Consider the following 18,955-nt stretch of genomic DNA (forward strand, 5'->3'; position numbering starts at 1 on the left):
GGACCAAGACTGATTTGCATATGGCTGGTCTCTGTAGTGTGATACATCAGGCAGAAAACGATGAGCTGGAGTGCATCACTCAGCGATGGCCAGTGGCTGTGATGAACCCAAGTGATACTTCCTTTACTTTGTTGTTTATTGCTCTAGGCGTGAACGGCAATGAATATCACCGAATAAGTTTCAACCGGCAAACTGAAAACCATCAGTTTTTTAGCAGAGCTTTGAAACCGCTTTATTTTGTTACATTTGGTTGTCTCATAAACATATAGTTTCTATTCGGTCAATTCCATTCTCTTAGCCCATTGAGGTCTTACAGCGGTTTCTCTCATTCGGTACATAATGAGCATAGTATTATAGAATAAAGTCACTTTCATATTTCATCGTTTGGCAAGGGTCTCGAAATGAGGGTTAAAAGGAAGTCCGAAAACCCCTGCAGTACACCCCACTTTAGCTCTTTTCAATCTAAGCCAACATAAGTAGACGAGATCGCTGAGCACATCTGACAGCAAAGGACTTGAACCTGTTCCACGGGAGCCTTGAATCCAGTCTTTTTGCAAACTCTCTGGGAAGAACGTTTGGTTGATGGTGTCGAAGGACGCAAAATCAGTGACCAAAATGCACCACCATCGACCTTCCTCCTGAGATGGTCCACAAGAGAGGACCACCAATGTGTTACTCAATTCAATTCAATAAGCTTTATTCGGTTTCAGTGTAGCAACCATAAAAGCAAATGTACATACACAAATCCTAAAATCCAATTTCATTAAAAGCAGCAAAAATTCAATCACAGTTCATAATTACATTAAAACATCATACTTTTTCTAGCAATGTGTTACTCCTCCCCAGCTTAAATTCAGCGTGATGAATTCCCAACAAATTATTGGTTTCCATGCAGTGTTGGGTGTGGGTTATGACCACTATTTCAAATAATTTGAACGTGTAGGAGAGCATACACATTGGTATGAAGATCTTTAAATATTTTGAATGAAGATTTTTTTTGTTTTTGTTTTAAAACTGGTTCAACCTGAGCAATTGTCCAACAATTGTGGTACAATTCCACAAGAAAAGGAACTGTTGTAGATGACAATATGTAATATGGATGATGAGCTCTTTCCATGGATATCATCATGGTACACCTCGAATAATTGTGGTAATTCTAGAGATAATGTAGATAGGGTGTGGTGGTGACAGCCTGCATTTAGTGCTTGTCTTGGCATTATGATAGCAATTCTTAACACTGCGGCATTGTTGCACAGTGGTGCTAACACATTGTGTAATGCTTGCATTGTGGCGGTAAATTGTGGCGCATCATGGGCTTTGTGGGCAGGATTAATCCCACTCTTTCTACGGTGCTTGCACTAGATTAATGATGATAACTCTTAGCAAGATGCTGTCCAGCCCAGTAATAATTCTGGCCTTGGCACTAGTGAACTCCGCTTTGACATACTATGGGTTATTTTGGCACACAGATGGAAATCTCTGAGATGTGATGTTATAGGTAAAATAGAATCTGCTGTTGTGTCCAAGTAGGATATGAGAGTATTCTTTTAAAATTCTTTTTATTTAGAACAAAAATGAAAATAAGAAAAAATGGTCAGCAGTACGGTCAAAGCAAGGGTTAGCTTACATGTGCAATGCAGGAGATCACTATACATACAGAATATCAATATTGCAGAAAGCATTAAGGGCATTTGTACGCAGTTCGGTCAGGTTACAAGAGTTTCATCTGTAAGGACAACCTGAGGGGGTTCACAAATATTGCCTCTGTAGTCGTTCCAGTTGGACCAAATTTCAATCCACTTACGCGGGCATCCCCGCGCTATATACACTGTTTTTTCTTGGAGCATGCACCAGTCCATGTCGGTTTTCCAGAGGCCCACCTTAGCGGCTCCAACAGCCCCCCACAACCTTGCAATGTTCCTCTTGGCTACAGCGTAACCCAGGGTGACCCACAATCTCCCACGGGGTGGCAAGTCCGTGGGTTCCCAAATGTTTAACAGGCACCTCTTCGCCTCCGGTCTAAGGACCACTCCCCACACCTCCTGCATACATCGTGTCACCCGGACCCAATAGTTCCTGAGCATAGGACATTCCCACAAAATATGAAAGTAGGTCCCCAATTCTCCACATCCCCGCCTACAGCAACCATCTTCACTTCGACCCATTCGTTGCAGTCTGGTTCCTGATAGATAGGTTCGGTGGAGGATTTTAAGCTGAATGAGCCTGAGTCTGGCCGAAATGGCCACCTCCTTAGGGGAGGCGAGTGCTATTCTCCACTCCTCCTCATCTATCTCTAGACCGTCGGCCTCCCATTTCCCCTTAAGGGGATGCAACAGGTCCGGGGAGCTGTTGATGATCTTTTTATATGTGAGTGATATAGCATGTTCAGCAAGGTGGCCATCAAGGAGCCTATCCTCAAGTGGGGAGGAATCAGGGGGTTTTGTTCCAGCGGGGATGTTAGCCTGAAGGGAGTGTCTAACCTGCATGCATCTAAAGTGTTCCGAGGCTGCAAGTTCATAGGTGTGCTGGAGCGTGGCAAAGGGGACTACCCCTGATATGAGAGTATTTGATGTGAATAAAATGCTATTTGGGGGCCAAATTTGTATTTGCCAAAATAAAAAAAAAAAATTTGAACTGTTAATAATAGTGCTTTTTATTCAAGTGGAGATCTATTGTTTGGGAAAGTTCAGTTTATTCATCTCAAAGGCAAGCTTCTATTTAATAGCAAAACATGGGAATATTCAGAATTTGATAAAAATGATTGCATTTCCGAAATATGCTTAAATGTGATAGTTAAGTGATGCTTTGGGGAACATTTCAGACACTTATCACTGATTTTGTTTGCTCGGTCCAGGAGGGTACTGCTGCTTTGGACAGTTAAAGAAATACTCAACCAGTGGCCTCTCTTCGTATAGAAGCTGCATAGGGGTTTGGGCCGTGCCCTTCTGCCGGAGCCATGGTGTAAGAAAAGGCGGAGGGAGGGAACTGCTGGAGCCGATGTGGGTGGCTGTCGGCAGCGGATAACGCTTGATGAAAATGCTCCCTTAACCGGAATGAAATTACAATCATAATAAAAGGGACATTGTATCATAACAGTCCTATGCTGGTTCTTGAGCTTCAGGAAATTGACCCCTAATTGGTGTCAAAATGTTTGAACAAAATAGTCCAGCAATGCCTGGTTGCATTACATTCAAAGAACCTGGTACATTTGCCATGATCTTCCTAGTTGCTGCCACATCGGTGGGATGACCTACACTACCATGGAAATGGGGCCTGTGACTGTCTTGGTCTTGCACAAAACCATTGGATTTTTAGGCTGTTTAGGCAGTCTCCTCAGAAGCAGCAAAAGAGAAAGAAGCTAGATTGTGTTTCCACTGGAGCCTATTGAGAATACGTTATCTTCTATCCTGCATGCTGTAAGGGTTGTTTATGTTGCATCCCACCTGGCACATTCAGGTTTCCCAATGAGTTCCTCCAGGTCTTACCAGGTTTCTGTTTGTGGAGATAAGAACTGTGAGGAGAAATTATTTTTTCTTCTAAGCACTGTTGAGAATTTGACGCCTGTGTTCCCTATGAGTTGATTTCTTCCCCTTTGGGTCTAATTAAGGCTTTTGATGACTTAAATTGCATTCTGGAATAGCGTTTGTATTCCACTAACAGAAAAAAAAACCTAGAGACTTTAGTTTTAATTACTATTTTTATCTGCAAATCTGTGCATTATGTTTTGTAAGGCCAAGGTTGTCCTCTGGACCCCAGTTAAATGTCTGCCCTTGATCTTTCAAGACTTTTAAATTAACCATAACATATCTCATTGTAATAAATGAATAAAAGAAGCAGATCTTGCAGAAGTTGGAACATTCATGAAAGTTTACGCCGTTTGAAGTAAACTTCTGACTTTCTGAGAATTCATAAATAGTCTGGGGGTGTGCTGTACTCCTAGAAAATTTGCATGACAGTTGTGCGCCCAAACATTGGGTGGATCGGGGATTGTGTTAACCTCAAAGTCTATCCGGCAAGGTCTCCCCAGAGCCAAGATTCAGAACAGTATTTCAAATTACTCTCAGTAAGAAAGGACCCACTCAAAAAAGAGAGTTTGACATAAAATGTAGAAAAACCGTGCAGGCTTATTAAAAGTTAAAGTGCAATACAGAAATTTGAAACCTGCAAATGCAGTATCAATCTCATTAAAATACATAGATATCATTTAACGCGAAGGCGCTCAGTAATATAAATAGTGCAAAATAATAGGCAAAAAGTAAATCTAGACAAAGTCTCAAACGCGTGGCAAAATCAGTAGGAAATCGGACAGCATCCCTAATGGGGACTAAAATCAACTGTTCACCCTCATATTCCAGGGTTTATATACAGTGTTCTTGCATAGCACATGACAAAAACTTCAAAGTCAGCATGGTGCTACCAGTATCCCTGCAAATCTTAATTCATTATTCTCAGGAGTCGCATAACCCTACAATTATAGCATAACCCATAAATGAATATAGATTACCCTTTCTGACCTAATGTCGTCTGGGTGTGTTAGAATAAACTGGCTACAGAATCAGAAGAAAGCCATTGTGAACGACTCACCCTACCTAAAAAAAAAACAAGACTTTTGTTGACCTATAGGAGGGCACAAGCGTGGTGCGAGCGCTTACAAAATTACGTGGATGCCATTTTTTAAGTAAAAAAAACACTTTAGGTACGGTGCATCGACGAAGCAGTTAAGAATGATGGTGACAATAAAATGAATTTAGTTAAAAACAAGTTTGATAATAAAATGAAAAATGTAAAGCATTTATGTGTGCATATATTGTGTTTATAGGATAAAAAGAGCGAGATTAGGTAATCCACACTCGTGCAATATCCGAAGATAGGGAAGCACTGATAGAGACAGGCAGTGTGTAGTAGTGTCAAGTACGTACAATTGCAGAGGCATGACATCCACCATAGAAACTTTTTCTGGATGCTGCCAAAGGGTGGAGCTGTGAAAGCAGGTGACCTGCCTCACTACACTATATGCAGTGAATGCAGTCATTCCCAAAGGGTTGTGAGTGCCAGATGCACTTCAGTGTGACTCTGAAGCGCATGCGCAAAGTGATTGGAGCATAAAAGATGTAACAAGTTGGAGATTCTTACACAGCCCCACCACTCCTTCTAGGATGCCATGCCTCTTCCACTCTGCATACTTGACACTGCTACACACTACTCCTCTCAGTCAGTGCGTCCTTGTCTTCGTATATTGGATGAGTGTGGGTCACCTCATTTCAGCCTTGTTATGCTATGTCTATACCTCAGGTATATGTTATGGATTGGAAACAACAGGTCTGCCAACATGTAAAACAGTAGCTGAAACCTAAAAATGGCAAGCCAGTGAGTGGTGCACGAAGGAACAAGGAGAGAGCTGAATTAAAGGATAAGTTACTTTTATGCAGAGTGGGTGTGGTCTCATTTGAGGAGGTATTGGAGGCAGCAGTCCTCTGTGTGTCTGGGAGGTATTTGGCCCGGATCAGTGAAAAATTGGGTACCTGCTTTTGGGAAAATAGGAAGCTTTTTAAGTTATTTTTTTTTTGCTGTTTTGTTTTCTAAAAAAAATGCTCTTCTTGAACAACATGCGCTTCATTCGCTAGGTTCAGTTGGTCATGCGCCTTGTGGTTGCGGCGTGAGGGTGCAGGCGCACTGTCCCCTGGAGGGCTGTGGCTTCTGTTGGTAGACACAGGCCTCACTGTAGCTCTTGAGACTCCTGCCAAGCCAGCAGGGCTGGCATCTCTGAGGGAAGGAGTCATCCGAGTGTGTCATGCCCGCATTCCTTGGTCAAATGAAAAGCTGGCATCTGGCTTGTGGTTTTCCTCTTCTCTTGCACCTCAGCAATAACAACATGGATATTAGGAACACAAGATGTTTTGCTGAATTTGGATGTGAGCAATCCCAGTTAGTGGCTGGCAGTGCCCTGGCACAGTGTGAGGTGCTGCTCCTTGTTATGAGGTAGGTAGACTGTACTGGTACAGGGTGGCCATCTGGAGGCTTTTATGTATGTCATGCTAACAACTTGTTGCTGGACTGCAGAATGCACACGAGTATGAATGAATGAATGAACTGTGCTTCTATAGCACAAGAGTGCCCTTGTTGAGGTATCCCAGTGCTAACAGAGTATAGAAAACAGATCTGTCGAAGCCCGAGAATTAGGAAAAAAACTGCAGGTTTTAAGAGCCCTATGGAAATGAAAACTTTTGATTTAAGTTGAGAAATTTACAATAGGTAGTTCTGGATATGGAATTCCACAATTCTCTAAAAGGCCCAATTTCTTTCTGAAAAAAATGATTTTGGGCTGGGTGGCCCAGACCAGGTTTCTGAAGTTTAGTGTTGCGGTGGTCCTACTTCATGGCATCAGTAATGGTAAAGATGGGGAGCTCTTGTGAGTGGGCTTTGGAGTTTAATGCCAAAATAAATGCCGTCATTTTTAGCGTAAGAGTTCCAGGATGCGTTGGTATTTTGGCAAGATGAGACCTAATGCTGTGTTTGGTACTCTTTTGTAACATGCTCACGTCACTTTTCTCTTGTAACACACTGTTTGCTACCTCTTACTTTTTGTTTGCTTTCGATACTTGCACAAGTGCCACCATTGCCTACGTAATGTTTGTTCTTGTGTTTGAGTGTCCTCCATTTATTGCAGTATTATACCTCTACTTGTACTTTGTACGCTTTTGTAACCTGCACACATGTCACTTTTTCCTCCTGTAATGCACCGTTTGCTACCTCTTGTATTTTGTTCGCTCAGGATTGTCACTTTTGCCTCATGTAATGTAACTTTTGCTTTTTGTAATTTGTTCACTTGTAATGTTCTCTTGTATCAGTTCTGTTCCTTTTGTGAAGCGCTCCGACACCTTCGGGCAAAGTCCGCGCTATATAAAAATGCATAAATAAATAAATAAATACCTAACTTGATTGTTTTTCCTTTTTGACAGACAGACAAGTTCCATTGCTGAAGGAGAAAAGACAACTCGCTGGTAGATGGACCCCCGAGTGTGAAAATCCTTGGGTGCTGCAACGGTAAGGCACTCCGAGGAGGAAGGGTTCCATGAAAGTCCAGCTATGTAGCAGGTTGAGGACTTGTTATTTTGTATATGATGTACGTTGTTTAGTGAATTATACAATCTGAGTTCTGATAGGAGCTTAATTTAATGTTAATGTCACTTAACTTGAAAACAACAATGAAACGTATGTATGGGGTATATGTTTGTGGCTATTTACTAATTACAATTTAAGCGTCAATTACAACCCTCACCCGCCACCTCCCCATCTTCCCCTGCAGTGTTGCTTCCTAAAGTCACTTTTGGTCTGCTTTGTGCCTGTGGAAATATCTACTCCATAGCCAAGAAATCCATAATCTCTAACCAGAATGTATTTTCTAAGGCGGTGTTTGGATCGGGAAGGGATGTTTTGGGGATTATGTCGGACATAATGAAAACAAGCATTTCGGTCTCGCCTTTGGGACCTTATATGTATTTAGCTATGCAGCACATTAGCCTGGGTGCTGAAACATCTACTGTTCCTTAATATGGAAGGAAAGTAAGCACCAAACAGCGTGACATGCCAGGTATGGGAACACATGGGGAGAAATATTGTCTTTCAGAGAGAAATGGTATAGTCCAAAGCTCTGTTTTTAATATAAAATCAGGGCCTTCGGTGGTCTTAGCACTGAAAATACAAGATTTGTAAAAAAATATTATTGTCTACGGGGTCTTGTGGAAGACAATTTCTATGGACTGGAATCCAGAGAAAGCTAAAGTGATTCTGGTATTTTACTGACCGTTGGAGGCCATGCCCTTGGATGACTGGCTTGAACTTCCATCAGATTGCCTGATATTTGTGCACTATGGAGATTGCTTGTGCTCCTATGGCTCCGGGCTGGCATAAGAAGTAATGCGATACTATCCCGGAGGATGGACCTGGCCTCTGTAAGTTGTGGGGTGTTGGGGGACTGGTGTCTGCTGACTGCTACATTGACCTTGTGGTGCTCTAGGTGCTGTTTCGGCCCTCCTCTCTCCACTCCCCTTCAGCATTAATAGTTGGCCACATTTTGGGTCTACTCATACCCCCCTGACTGATCCTAGTTATTATCAAGTGGGATCACTCTGGTTGCCTCTGTTGGCACCCGTTGCCACTGCTAGACTGATAAATACTGTGCCCCACCCATATGCTTCACTATAAACAAAGAAGATGGTAAACCGGCGAAGCTGGTATTTGACTTAAGAAAAAGAAACAATTGATGGATGGAGTGCTGGACTATACAAACATTCACCCCCAGTCTCAAGGATCTGGGTTAAATCCATCATTCTTTTGCTCAACACACCAACCCAGTTTGGACGCAGCCATATGCAAATCAGTCTTGACCCTTTTCCTTGTGGGAACAGTCCAGCCCAAACTGCCAAGCCAGGTCCTCCCTTCACCGGAAACAAGCCTCCTGGGACCGGTTTCAGGGCATCACCCTTCATCAGCCAGGCTAGCTTGAATCCAGTGGTGTAGTGAGCACGGGACCCACTTCTGGGCATACCCTTCCCAATTAGGGTTACATATGCAAAAGAAACAATTGATGGACGGAATGCTGGATAATGCAAACATTCACCGCCAGTCACAAGGATCTGAGTTAAATCCATCATTCTTTTGCTCACCACATCACCCCAGTTGATACCCCAAAACCTAGGTCCTAGTATGCTTTTTTCCAGTATCTGGGCTGGACTGTTCCTATTAGGCGGAGGGTCAAGACTGATTTGCATATGGCTGGGTTTAAACTGGAATGACATGGTGAGCAAAGAAATAATGGATTTAGACCCAGATCTCTGTATTGGGGTGGATGACATTGTTCTGCATTCCAACAATCAATTGTTCTTTTTGCATTTGTCACCCCGAGTGGGACGGGTATGCCCAGATGTGGGTCCCATACTCTCCATGCCACTGGAATCAAGCTATCCTGGCTGATGAGGGTTGCAACCCAGAAACCAGTCCTAGGATGCTTGTTTCCAGTCCAGGGAGGACCTGGCCTGGCAGTTCGGGCTGGGCTGTTCCCATTGGGCGCAGGGTCAAGACTGATTTGGATATGGATGGGTTCAAACTAGAATGGCATGGTGAGCAGAAAAACAATGGATTTAGGCCCAGATCTCTGTCGTGGGGTGAATGTATGACATTGTTCTGCATTCTGTCCATCAATTGTTCTTTTGGTATTTGACTTAAGGCACACAGTAGATCTGCTACATAAGATGCCCCACAGGAGCATATTGGAAAACAACACTGAGTGTGGGCTTCCCACAGTAAGGCCAAGCCACTGACTAACTAGAAAACTATACAAGTGCCAATACTGTTATCTTTAGTAAACCTCCTCAAGTTCTCTACTACAGGAATTCAACTTAATGTGAGTGCGAGACTTGAAAATCAGTCTGAATGAATCACTTTTTATTCATATTTTTACAACATTTGTTGGTTAAATTTCACCAAATTCTGCAATCGACATACAAAAACCAATTTCATAGTAAAAACAATTCAACTATCAGAAAAAACTTCATCCTCAACTTTCATACTTTGTTTATCAACAATACACATTCCATTCTTACACTCTCACACACACCCGACAACCATACTTTATTTACAAATCAATATACAATAGTACATCTAATTTTACCATAGACAACAATTTGTTCAGTTTAGAGCATTTTGATACTATTATATGTATTTGGAAGATCTTATGGTGTAGAGAAAGCGGTCTACGCGTTTCGAACCCCTATTTAGTGTGGAGTTCTCATCAGGACCTCACAGCTTAAAACTGGAATGTGCCCTAGTTCGTAAAGTGCCCGGCGTGTAACAATCTCATCGGGGTTTGCATCATATATCTCTAAGTGATATGTGAAACTTGTATGGAGTCTCCTCTCTGCTCTCTGTTGCGCATACTGTATCATCAACACGCCTTTGATTATACAGGCTGCGTGACAGAGAGCACACCAAGGAGCAAAGGTTCATGAGAGAGCCGCTTTTACATTCAACACTCGCAGAGAGGAGACTCCATACAAGTCTCGCACTCCCATTAAGTTAAATTCTTCTAGTAGAGAACTTGAGGAGGTTTACTAAAGATAACAGTATTGGCACTTGTATAGTTTTCTAACCACTGAAGCATATGTCATCCCAGTTACTTGCAGGGGTTGGGGGGGCAGGTGACAAGCTGGATCTCCCTTTACTCCTGATTGACATGAAGCGCAGCTTGGATGAAATCAATGATGTTAGTTAATAGTTAATATCCGATTATCATGTTTGCTGTATGAGCTGATGAGGGATTCTTCGTGGTTTTAATGATAATGGACCTTTTTCAGTTTTTGCACACCATTTCCTTTATCTTCACATTGTGTAGGAAGCACATGGTTTTCTGCTGTAGGGCCTACACTAAATAATATTCTTATTATGGTATGGGCACTTTTCAAACATGCTCGGTCCAAGAGCAAACCGATGCAGTCTATAACTAAGTTCAATCCCCTCAAACTCCCTGCCCCCAGGGCATGCCCGCCTACTACCTGACTGCTTTCCCCCTCACACCAAGGTCCCTGAGCCTGTATGTGTTGTCTTACGCTGTTGTAGACTCAAGGGGGAGGGGAGATGTGACATCTGTCCCCATGTCAAATGGGCCTTACGGCTTCCTGTGTCACTATCTAGTCTGGTGTTCCAAACGTAGGGACTGTCTATGATTGCTGTATCGACTGACTACCTGTACTCTTCTTTGAGAACATGCACTTCAAACAACTTCACCTTCGGCCACCAGCTCCCTCTTGAGTTGAGCGTTCACCTTGTTTTTTAATCCCCCTGCCCCTGTGGGTATGCCACTTTATTGACCCCACTGTTATGAGTATTCTTGCTTGGGGTATGTTGTTCCTAGTTTGCAAATGCTGTAGGCAGCCCAGTTCCATTTCATAGTAGTAATGTACAAGGTTTAGAGTGCCAGCCTAGATGGGAGGGAGGAGGGTGGTATTAGTTACTTCCTTTGGCAGTTTGTGGGAGAGGGGATATCTCAGAGTACACGTTTAACCTAGAGTTGCCCAGATGCGTGTTGGGCTCTGCATCGTTGCTGTGCAGCCCTGCCATTTTGTCACATCCTCCTGTGAGTGCAGGTCCATGCTTATAATTGCTGGTTGATTTAAAGAAATGTCCCAAAGTAGAAGATGCGTCTGAATAAACGGATGACCTGGAATATTAGGGGGCTAAATAATCCAACGATAACACACCAGGTGCTCTCCTACCTCCACAGACACAAGATAGACATAGGTCTATTGCAAAAAATGCACCTAACACATTACGTTTTTTGGGATACAGGCCAAATAGCTGAGTACAAACTACATGGCATCTCATACCTCCAACGCCTGGTGTGTGTCCTTTATAGTGCAGAATGAGCTCCACTGCACCCACTGTGGTTGGATACAGGTGATGAGGGGAAATATGTTATGCTCTAAGCGATGCTGGGGAACAGGACGAAGATGATAAGTCTGCATGAATGGTCCAAATGTTGACAGCCCAGACTACTTCTGAGAAGTCTGACTGAGAAGTCAGTCTGGATGCAGAGTTGAATCCACAAGCTTTAGGGGGGAGGTGGGGACAGGGGAGGTGTCTGACTTTAATGTTGTGGTTGAGCCAGCAGAAGACATATTTAGCATTACCTGGTATCCCCAACCCTTAGCTGCATGGCAGCTATCGAGGAACATGACTGATAATTGCCTAGTAATCATGTGACACATTAGACACTAGTGGGGGTAGGAAGGGACATGCTGTTCATCTGCACGTGCCTCATGGTGCAGATTAGACTAGTGGCTCATCACCAGAGACCTGGATCCATGGTTTATCAGGATGGGACACCTTCCTATAACCCTTATAAGATCACTCACCGGTGCTATTAGAACTAAACATTCCTGGCCTTCAACATACAGCATGTGCTTGGATACTTTTCGCTGAGGCATTGCAAAACCTTGACTCAGGGAGGACAGTACACAAGAGATATCCGATTATTTCTCTCTTGTCTGTAGTGTGAGCATGCTCTGGGGAGTCTTATAGGTAGTTATCCGGGGTACGTGCATAGCCAAGCAGTCCGGTATCTTTAAGGATATTCTTAACCAGCTGGTAAAGCTTGAGGAAAAACACAAAGATTTAGAATGACTTTATTATAATCCCTGGGATGAGAGAATATTCACAAACATACGAATCAAGGTAGATGAATTCAGCGAGACAGCTCAAAGTGAGATTAAATATCTTGGTAGGGAGGCTAGAGCTGGAACCCACGGAAAGGGCGATAGACCAGTTAAAACCCTGGCTAGTATGTTTGGCCAACTTAGACATAACTATATTCTGCTTTCAAGATGTGTCCAAGATCTTCAAAGTACCTGAGATCCTGGTAGAAATCCCTAGATTTTACTCATATTGGTATCTCTCTAATCCAATTCATCTGAAGATCAGTTTACCTATTATTTTGACAGGGTCTTTCTGGGCCTTGCTCACAATGTACACTGACAGTACCTGGACGTGCCAATAACCATTGAGGTAATCCTGAAAGTAATGCAAATAATTTGCCTAGCAGTAGAACCCAATAAGCAGATGGCTTAACAGTCCTATTTTACAAAGAATATGTTCTGTTCTTGGTTCCACAGCTCTTGACCATGTATGAAGAGTCATATGAGTCTGGGATTCTCCCTGCCATTCTTAGGGAATTGGTAATTATCACACTATCACAAACTGCCAACCTACCTGACAAATGTGATTCTTAACACCCATTGTCACTAATTAATATTGACAATAAAAACTTAGCAAAACTCCTGACTAATAGAATAAAAATACCTTCTCTCCCCAAATTGTTGGCCTGACCAATCAGGATTTTTTACCAGGATTCTCCACATCCCATAATAGCCAGACCATTTTCGCACTCCAGCATCAATTGGACCCTCTACTAAGTGCAGACTTCTTAGACACAACAAAAGCATTTGACTTACGGAGAAGTGTGGCTCAATGGTTAGAGCGGCAGACCCTGATTCAGAGGTCTAGCCCGGTACCAGGGTTCAATTCCCCGCCTCGGCGGGTCTTGGGCTCAAAATTCCACTGACCTGATAATTCTCGCCTCGGTGCCTATTCCAATCATGGAGTCCAACTCTGGGCAATAGCTTGCTTAATCTCCACAACGGCACCCACAACGCTAAGGATGCCTGGCCTCCACCTTGGGGGTGCCCAGGAGTGGACACCTCACAGGGAAAGCCAGGATGGGTTCCACAGCGGTATTCGTACAAGCGCCTTGAGACCCTTGCGGGTGAGTAGTGCGCTATACAAGTATCAATTTACATTTACATTACATTACTCTTCAAAGTGAATGTACCTTTTCAGATTGCTATCCATGCTGAGCCTTAATGTCAGTTTCATGAGATGGGTGAAACTTCTGTATTGTGATCCTGTGCCTGCATTCAACAAAATAGGCTGATATCTATGCCTTTCGCCATCTTTCCTCCGCAGTTTTATAAAGCGTCACATCACACAAGGACACATTTCTTTTTGTAGGTTTGGGGAGATTAAGTGATTTGCTGAGAATCACAGGCTGTTTGTTGAGTCGATGCTGAGACTCTTAGAAGGGGCACCACCACCCCAGCTGCCCCTTTTCGCATATTTTCCTTGTGGAAGCCAGGGAACCATTAATAACCAGGCTCTGTCAACATTACGCTGACAGGGGTCTTAACTTTACATCTAGATGCCCTATTGTCTCGCTGTACGCAGATGACGTTCCTCTTATATGAGGGACCCCACTGTGAACGTATGGCCTCTAGTCAGAGAATTTCTTAGATTTGATTTACTCCCTGCTATTACCATTAACTGGCAAAGTTGATAATATTCCTCTTGATCTCTTCGTTGTCTAAATGCGCTCTAGATTACCCACCGGAGTGACACAAAACTTCAGTGACATATCTTGGCATATAGATAAGCAGAGACGTTGAGGTAGTACTACAAGAAAACTATGGACTGGGATGGCAAGATTGGAAGATCAAATGTCCATATGGATAAAATTACCATTCTCGCTTACCTACAGAGTGGGACTAGTAAAAATGGTAATCCTGACCAAGATTTTTTGTCTATTTAACAACACTCCTATTCTCCTCACTAAAGTTTTTTTCCAGAGTTTGAGGTTGAGCGTGGTTCGTTTGGCCTCGGCCGCAAAGGCTGAAGTGGGAGATTTTGACACTCTCCGTTAAACAGGGTGAATTATCAGTACCGGGTTCTGAGCTATTCTATCATTATTGGTATTTTGCTATGTGATGTCAACCATATGTAGCCATACAATCTGATGACGTATACCAGCTGCACGTTAATACAGTTATTTGCTCCACAGTTAAGTGCCCTGATATGAAATTGACTCTGCAAAAGGCACAGCATGGGCATGGGATAGGCTTAGGCAAAGAACTAAATTAAGCAAAATATTTACTCCAAATATACCGCTTGCTTTTAACCCTGGCCTTCTTCCAACATGTGATAATAAAGCATGCAAACAGCTGGAAATCTTGAAATTAAAGTCTTTAGGTGACTTATACCCAATCAATCCATTTATTCCTCTTGAAACACTAAGAGGAATGTTTGGTCATAAACGGCCTAAGACATCTTTCTATACTTAAGAATCTGTGAAGCATGCAAGACCATTAATGACCATTTCCCAGCTCCATGGAAGACATTGGACTGCTGGAAAGGAGTTATTTGATCTTTATCATCTAGGAGGCTAGTGTCCAGAATATATCAAGCAATGCCATGGGAAACCCCTTTGTGCTCCTCCTCGTCGAAATTCAAATAGTCGGCCGAAACCAACCCTAAGTTCTACTACTGCGCATAAAATTTATCCATAGTGTATACCACACTCCTGTGTCTTTAGTCAAATTGGGCCTTATTAGGATGCAAAATCTGCTTGCTTTGGGAAATTGAGTGCGGTCTACCTCCATTTAGCATGGTACTGTCCAGTGATATATGATACTTGGTTGCAAACTTTGAATGGAATTTCCAAAATGACTGGTTGCATCATTCCAGTGACATCATTGGTAACTTTACTGGAAGAAGTGAGAAACTTTCCTCCTACCTCTTGGAAGTTCATTGCCCTTTCATTACTGCTTGTGAAAAGAATAATAGCAATTAAAAATGGCCCTCTTCCAAAGACAATGGATTGGCGCATCAATATGGCCGCACTGCCAGGAGCAACTGAACGCGTATTGGGAACCGATGCCTCTCCAGTTAAACCCCAAACACATTTGGACCCTGTTAGGGCCCTACCTCCTTCAAAATCCAGAAGAGTCGCCCACATCGGCTCCTGAAAGCATCAAAGAGCCCTGAAATGTCTTCGAATTGGCAGCCTGATGCATTTGCTTTGTTTCGTTTGTAATGACTATATAATAATATCTTCGCGGCGTCCTCCGGTATGCAGGCACGATTTGTGCTGGAGCGGTCCTGCAGAACAGTTGTGTTCTTTGGCGCTCCTCCTGCTGACGCCATTTCGAGCCCTAAGAATCAGTAGACTCGTAATAATGATCCACGGGTGTGGAAGTACCCTCTACGTGGTTTCCTCTACCAATCACTGCATTGAGGTAAGAGGTGTAGAAGGACTGGGACAGTTAGACTGTCCTGACGAAGACCGGTGTGACCCACATAATCGAGGGCACGGAGTAACGGTCGAAACATGTTGACCACCGCAGTATAAGGAGTAGTGTTTATGGATCTTGACTTTCTGCCTAAACACTTATACATCCTTCACTTGAATTTTAATCCTGACCTAGGGACCCATGAACGAAGTACCAGTGGGTACCCATGAGCCAGTTTTAACAAGCACTTTCTAACTGCACTTTAAGTCTATCACTTACCCAGTCCGGAAGGACAACACTAATTGTTGTGATCACTGTATGTCACTTATATGTTGTTCGTATAATCAAATTTCTTGTTTTGAGTAGTGTGTATTTGTGTTCCCCCTCCCTATGCTCCGCCCCCTGCGTGGCTACGCGGGGGCGTATTGTAAGCAGACCCGATGATGAAGCATGTCACACACATTGTGTGTGAGTGAGGGCAGTATTTTTTAATTACATCTATTTTTCCTTAATCCTGTCCCTGTGTCGCAGTGTTTGTAGTTCCCCACCCCCTTTGGTGTGTGTATACTGAACTTGGGGGTTTGGGGTGGTGGAACTCACTTTTGAACCCTCTCCCCTTCTTTGTGATGGATATATAATAATTGGCCAGGTCAGTGGGGCACTGTTGCTTTGTGACGATGAGCTGCATTGTAAGCTATATTGACTCCCTGGGTTGCTGGGGGTGGGGGTGGGGGTGGGGTGAGGTTTAGGGGACTTCTGTTACTCAATTCTCCTATAACAAATGCAATTAAAACAAATTATAAAAGGAAATTGAGTGCCATCTAATGTGAAAGCAGAATGTTCGACAATGTTTCTATTTTTCACATTTCACGTTCTATTTTGCTGGTACCCACATGCTCCCCCCTTCTTGCCACATCAGTTATCCCATGCTAGGTATCCTAATCCACACATTCCTAACCCGCCCCATCACACCTTCTAACCCTAACAGCATCACGTGCCTCACCCCACTGGTGTCTTTGATCCTATCCCTATCCCTTATTCGATTCCTACCACACATCCTTACCCTGACCTTTACCCTAAAATTAGCCCTAATTGTTACTCAACAATAACTCTTTCTTTTACCAGTATCCTTATCCTAAAATTCACCCTAACCGTGACCATTTCCCTAATAGCCTTAGTGACACGAATAGAAAAAAAAAACAGGTGAAATTTGCTAACTTTTTATCAGACGTTTTTTCCAAACATTTGTATTCACTATTAGTTTTCAAACAATAAATACAGCATTTTTGATCTTTCAAACTATTTGGATAAAATGTTTAGTTCTGAAACCCCTCAGTCATATTAGTGGACAATTATGGCTAAAAAAAGAATTATGTTGGGCACCAAAGTAATGCTTCCAAAATGTTGCTTCCATTGATCCTGGGTAGAAACGATTGTATATGTTTGTGTTCTAGTCACTGCCGCTATTGTTGAAGATGTCCGACAATGGTGTGGACATGGAAGACAAACCTCCAGCTCCTCCAATGAGAAACACGAGCACTTTAATAGGAGGAAGCATGAAAGACCCCGCTGGCGCCTTGATCCATGGCTCCAAACCACTCCCGCCTAACCCAGAGGAGAAAAAGAAAAAGGATCGATCCAAGCGATCCATCTTTCTAGGAACAGGGGACAAAAGTAAGTACATTCAATTCTGTAAAAATCAGATATTGTTAGCGCCCTTTCAGTGTCTCCTAATGATGTTACTAGAAAAAAGGATCCTCCTGGTCATTGGTGACCAAGCAGCACATTTTATCCTTGAACACATTAATGGTTTTTCATTTGCTCCATACATTGGTTGCAGTAGCACTGGCCCATGATATAGTTGTGTGTGTAGCAGGCTGTGGTACTGTTTTGTCACAATTTGTTTTAAATTTCAGAAGCATTATATGGAAAGCAATGACCACAAACACCGCTCCATGACAACAAACACCGCTCCATGACAACAAACACCGCTCCATGACAACAAACACCGCTCTATGACTTGTGAAAATGCCAGAGATTTTCTTTTATTTAGCTTAATATCTTTTGAATACCCACAACCAACAATCTCCCAAATAACACAAGTCTCTCCTTCACATTTATCACCAACCCACTAAGTCACTCTCTTGTTTTTTGCACTTCTCACCTCCAAGTTGAGATACCGTGACCAAAGGTGGGCAAGGTAATACAGAAAATATATTGTTTTATACTGTAACAAAGCCAGAGCCCTGCAGCTTACCTCTGAAGAGAAAAGCTAATGTGTCCCTGCAAATCTGTACAAACTACTTTGTGTGAGTAATGAGGTGTACAGACTTTATGTTAAACAGTCCTTGAAACCAGTGATCCCTTGAGAAGGGAAAGACGTTTCTTCTAATGGTTAGCCCATGTGCCGCAGCTGTGATCAGCAGTTTTTTAAAAACCTATTTCTGTACAAAACAAGTATCAAAATATCTGGTAAGCATAAACAAGAGCTTGAGGCACATCGGTCTAAGCATTGACGCATCACGTTCTGACCATAGGGACAGTAGAGACGCAGTTAGGCGGACGCTCACCCCTGCATATCCAGCAGTATAGAAATCCACTCCCTATCACTCCCTTTGATCAACAGTTTTGTGATCAGTGTCTGTATGTCAGTTAATATTCTCATGTTCGAGGCATATGGGCTGCAGATGGTACATTTATGAATAGATCGCCATCTGGTGTTGGGCTCGGATGATTGCACTTTGTTTTTCTTCTGGAGAAGTCTTTGTCGTCATAGGTGACTCCTCCTCTCGGTGTTAGTGCGCATGGGCATCGGCTCCATCCTTAGATTGTTTTTTTCCGCCATCGGGTTCGGATGAGGATCGAAGCGCTCCGGACCGACTTCAACAAAGAAGGTTATAACCGGCGCGTATTCCTTTCCAAATCGACGGTATCGTTATCGAACGCGACTGCACCCCATACCGACGCGATTCGAAGGACGACGACTACGAGAAACTCGACGTAGTCCAGCCCGGGGTCCATGGAAAGGACTCCATTCAAAAAATGTCCAACGTGTGGTGCTAAGTTCCCACACAAGGACCTACACGAAGTGTGCAACCTCTGCTTGTCCCCTGAACACGAATCCAGGGACTGTGAGGCCTGTGCAGCGTTCTCGTCAAAGTCGACGATTAGAAACCATCGAGCCAGAAGACACGAGGTATCGAGAATGCAGTCACAAGCAATCCCGGAGCTGTTCGAGGACCAGCAACCAGAAGAGGAGGAAGAAGAGGCCGACGAGGCGGGGTCAGAAGCGGACGAGTCCGACGTCGAGGAATTCGACGTCCAACAAACCGTGAGTGACGACG

General features: G+C 43.3%; 1 protein-coding gene across 1 annotated transcript in view; it reads left to right on the forward strand.

The window, feature by feature from the left end:
* Window positions 1-18,955, forward strand: part of PAK1 (p21 (RAC1) activated kinase 1) — a 406,732-nt gene that overhangs the window by 144,345 nt on the left and 243,432 nt on the right. The window contains exons 2-3 of the mRNA XM_078658509.1: window positions 6,960-7,044; window positions 17,066-17,285. Of these exons, the coding sequence (XP_078514635.1) occupies window positions 17,087-17,285 (199 nt within the window). The 5' untranslated portion in view covers window positions 6,960-7,044; window positions 17,066-17,086. The remainder of the gene's footprint in view (window positions 1-6,959; window positions 7,045-17,065; window positions 17,286-18,955) is intronic.

This window comes from Lissotriton helveticus, chromosome 8 (genome assembly GCF_964261635.1).
Source record: "Lissotriton helveticus chromosome 8, aLisHel1.1, whole genome shotgun sequence".
NCBI classification, from domain to species: domain Eukaryota; kingdom Metazoa; phylum Chordata; class Amphibia; order Caudata; family Salamandridae; genus Lissotriton; species Lissotriton helveticus.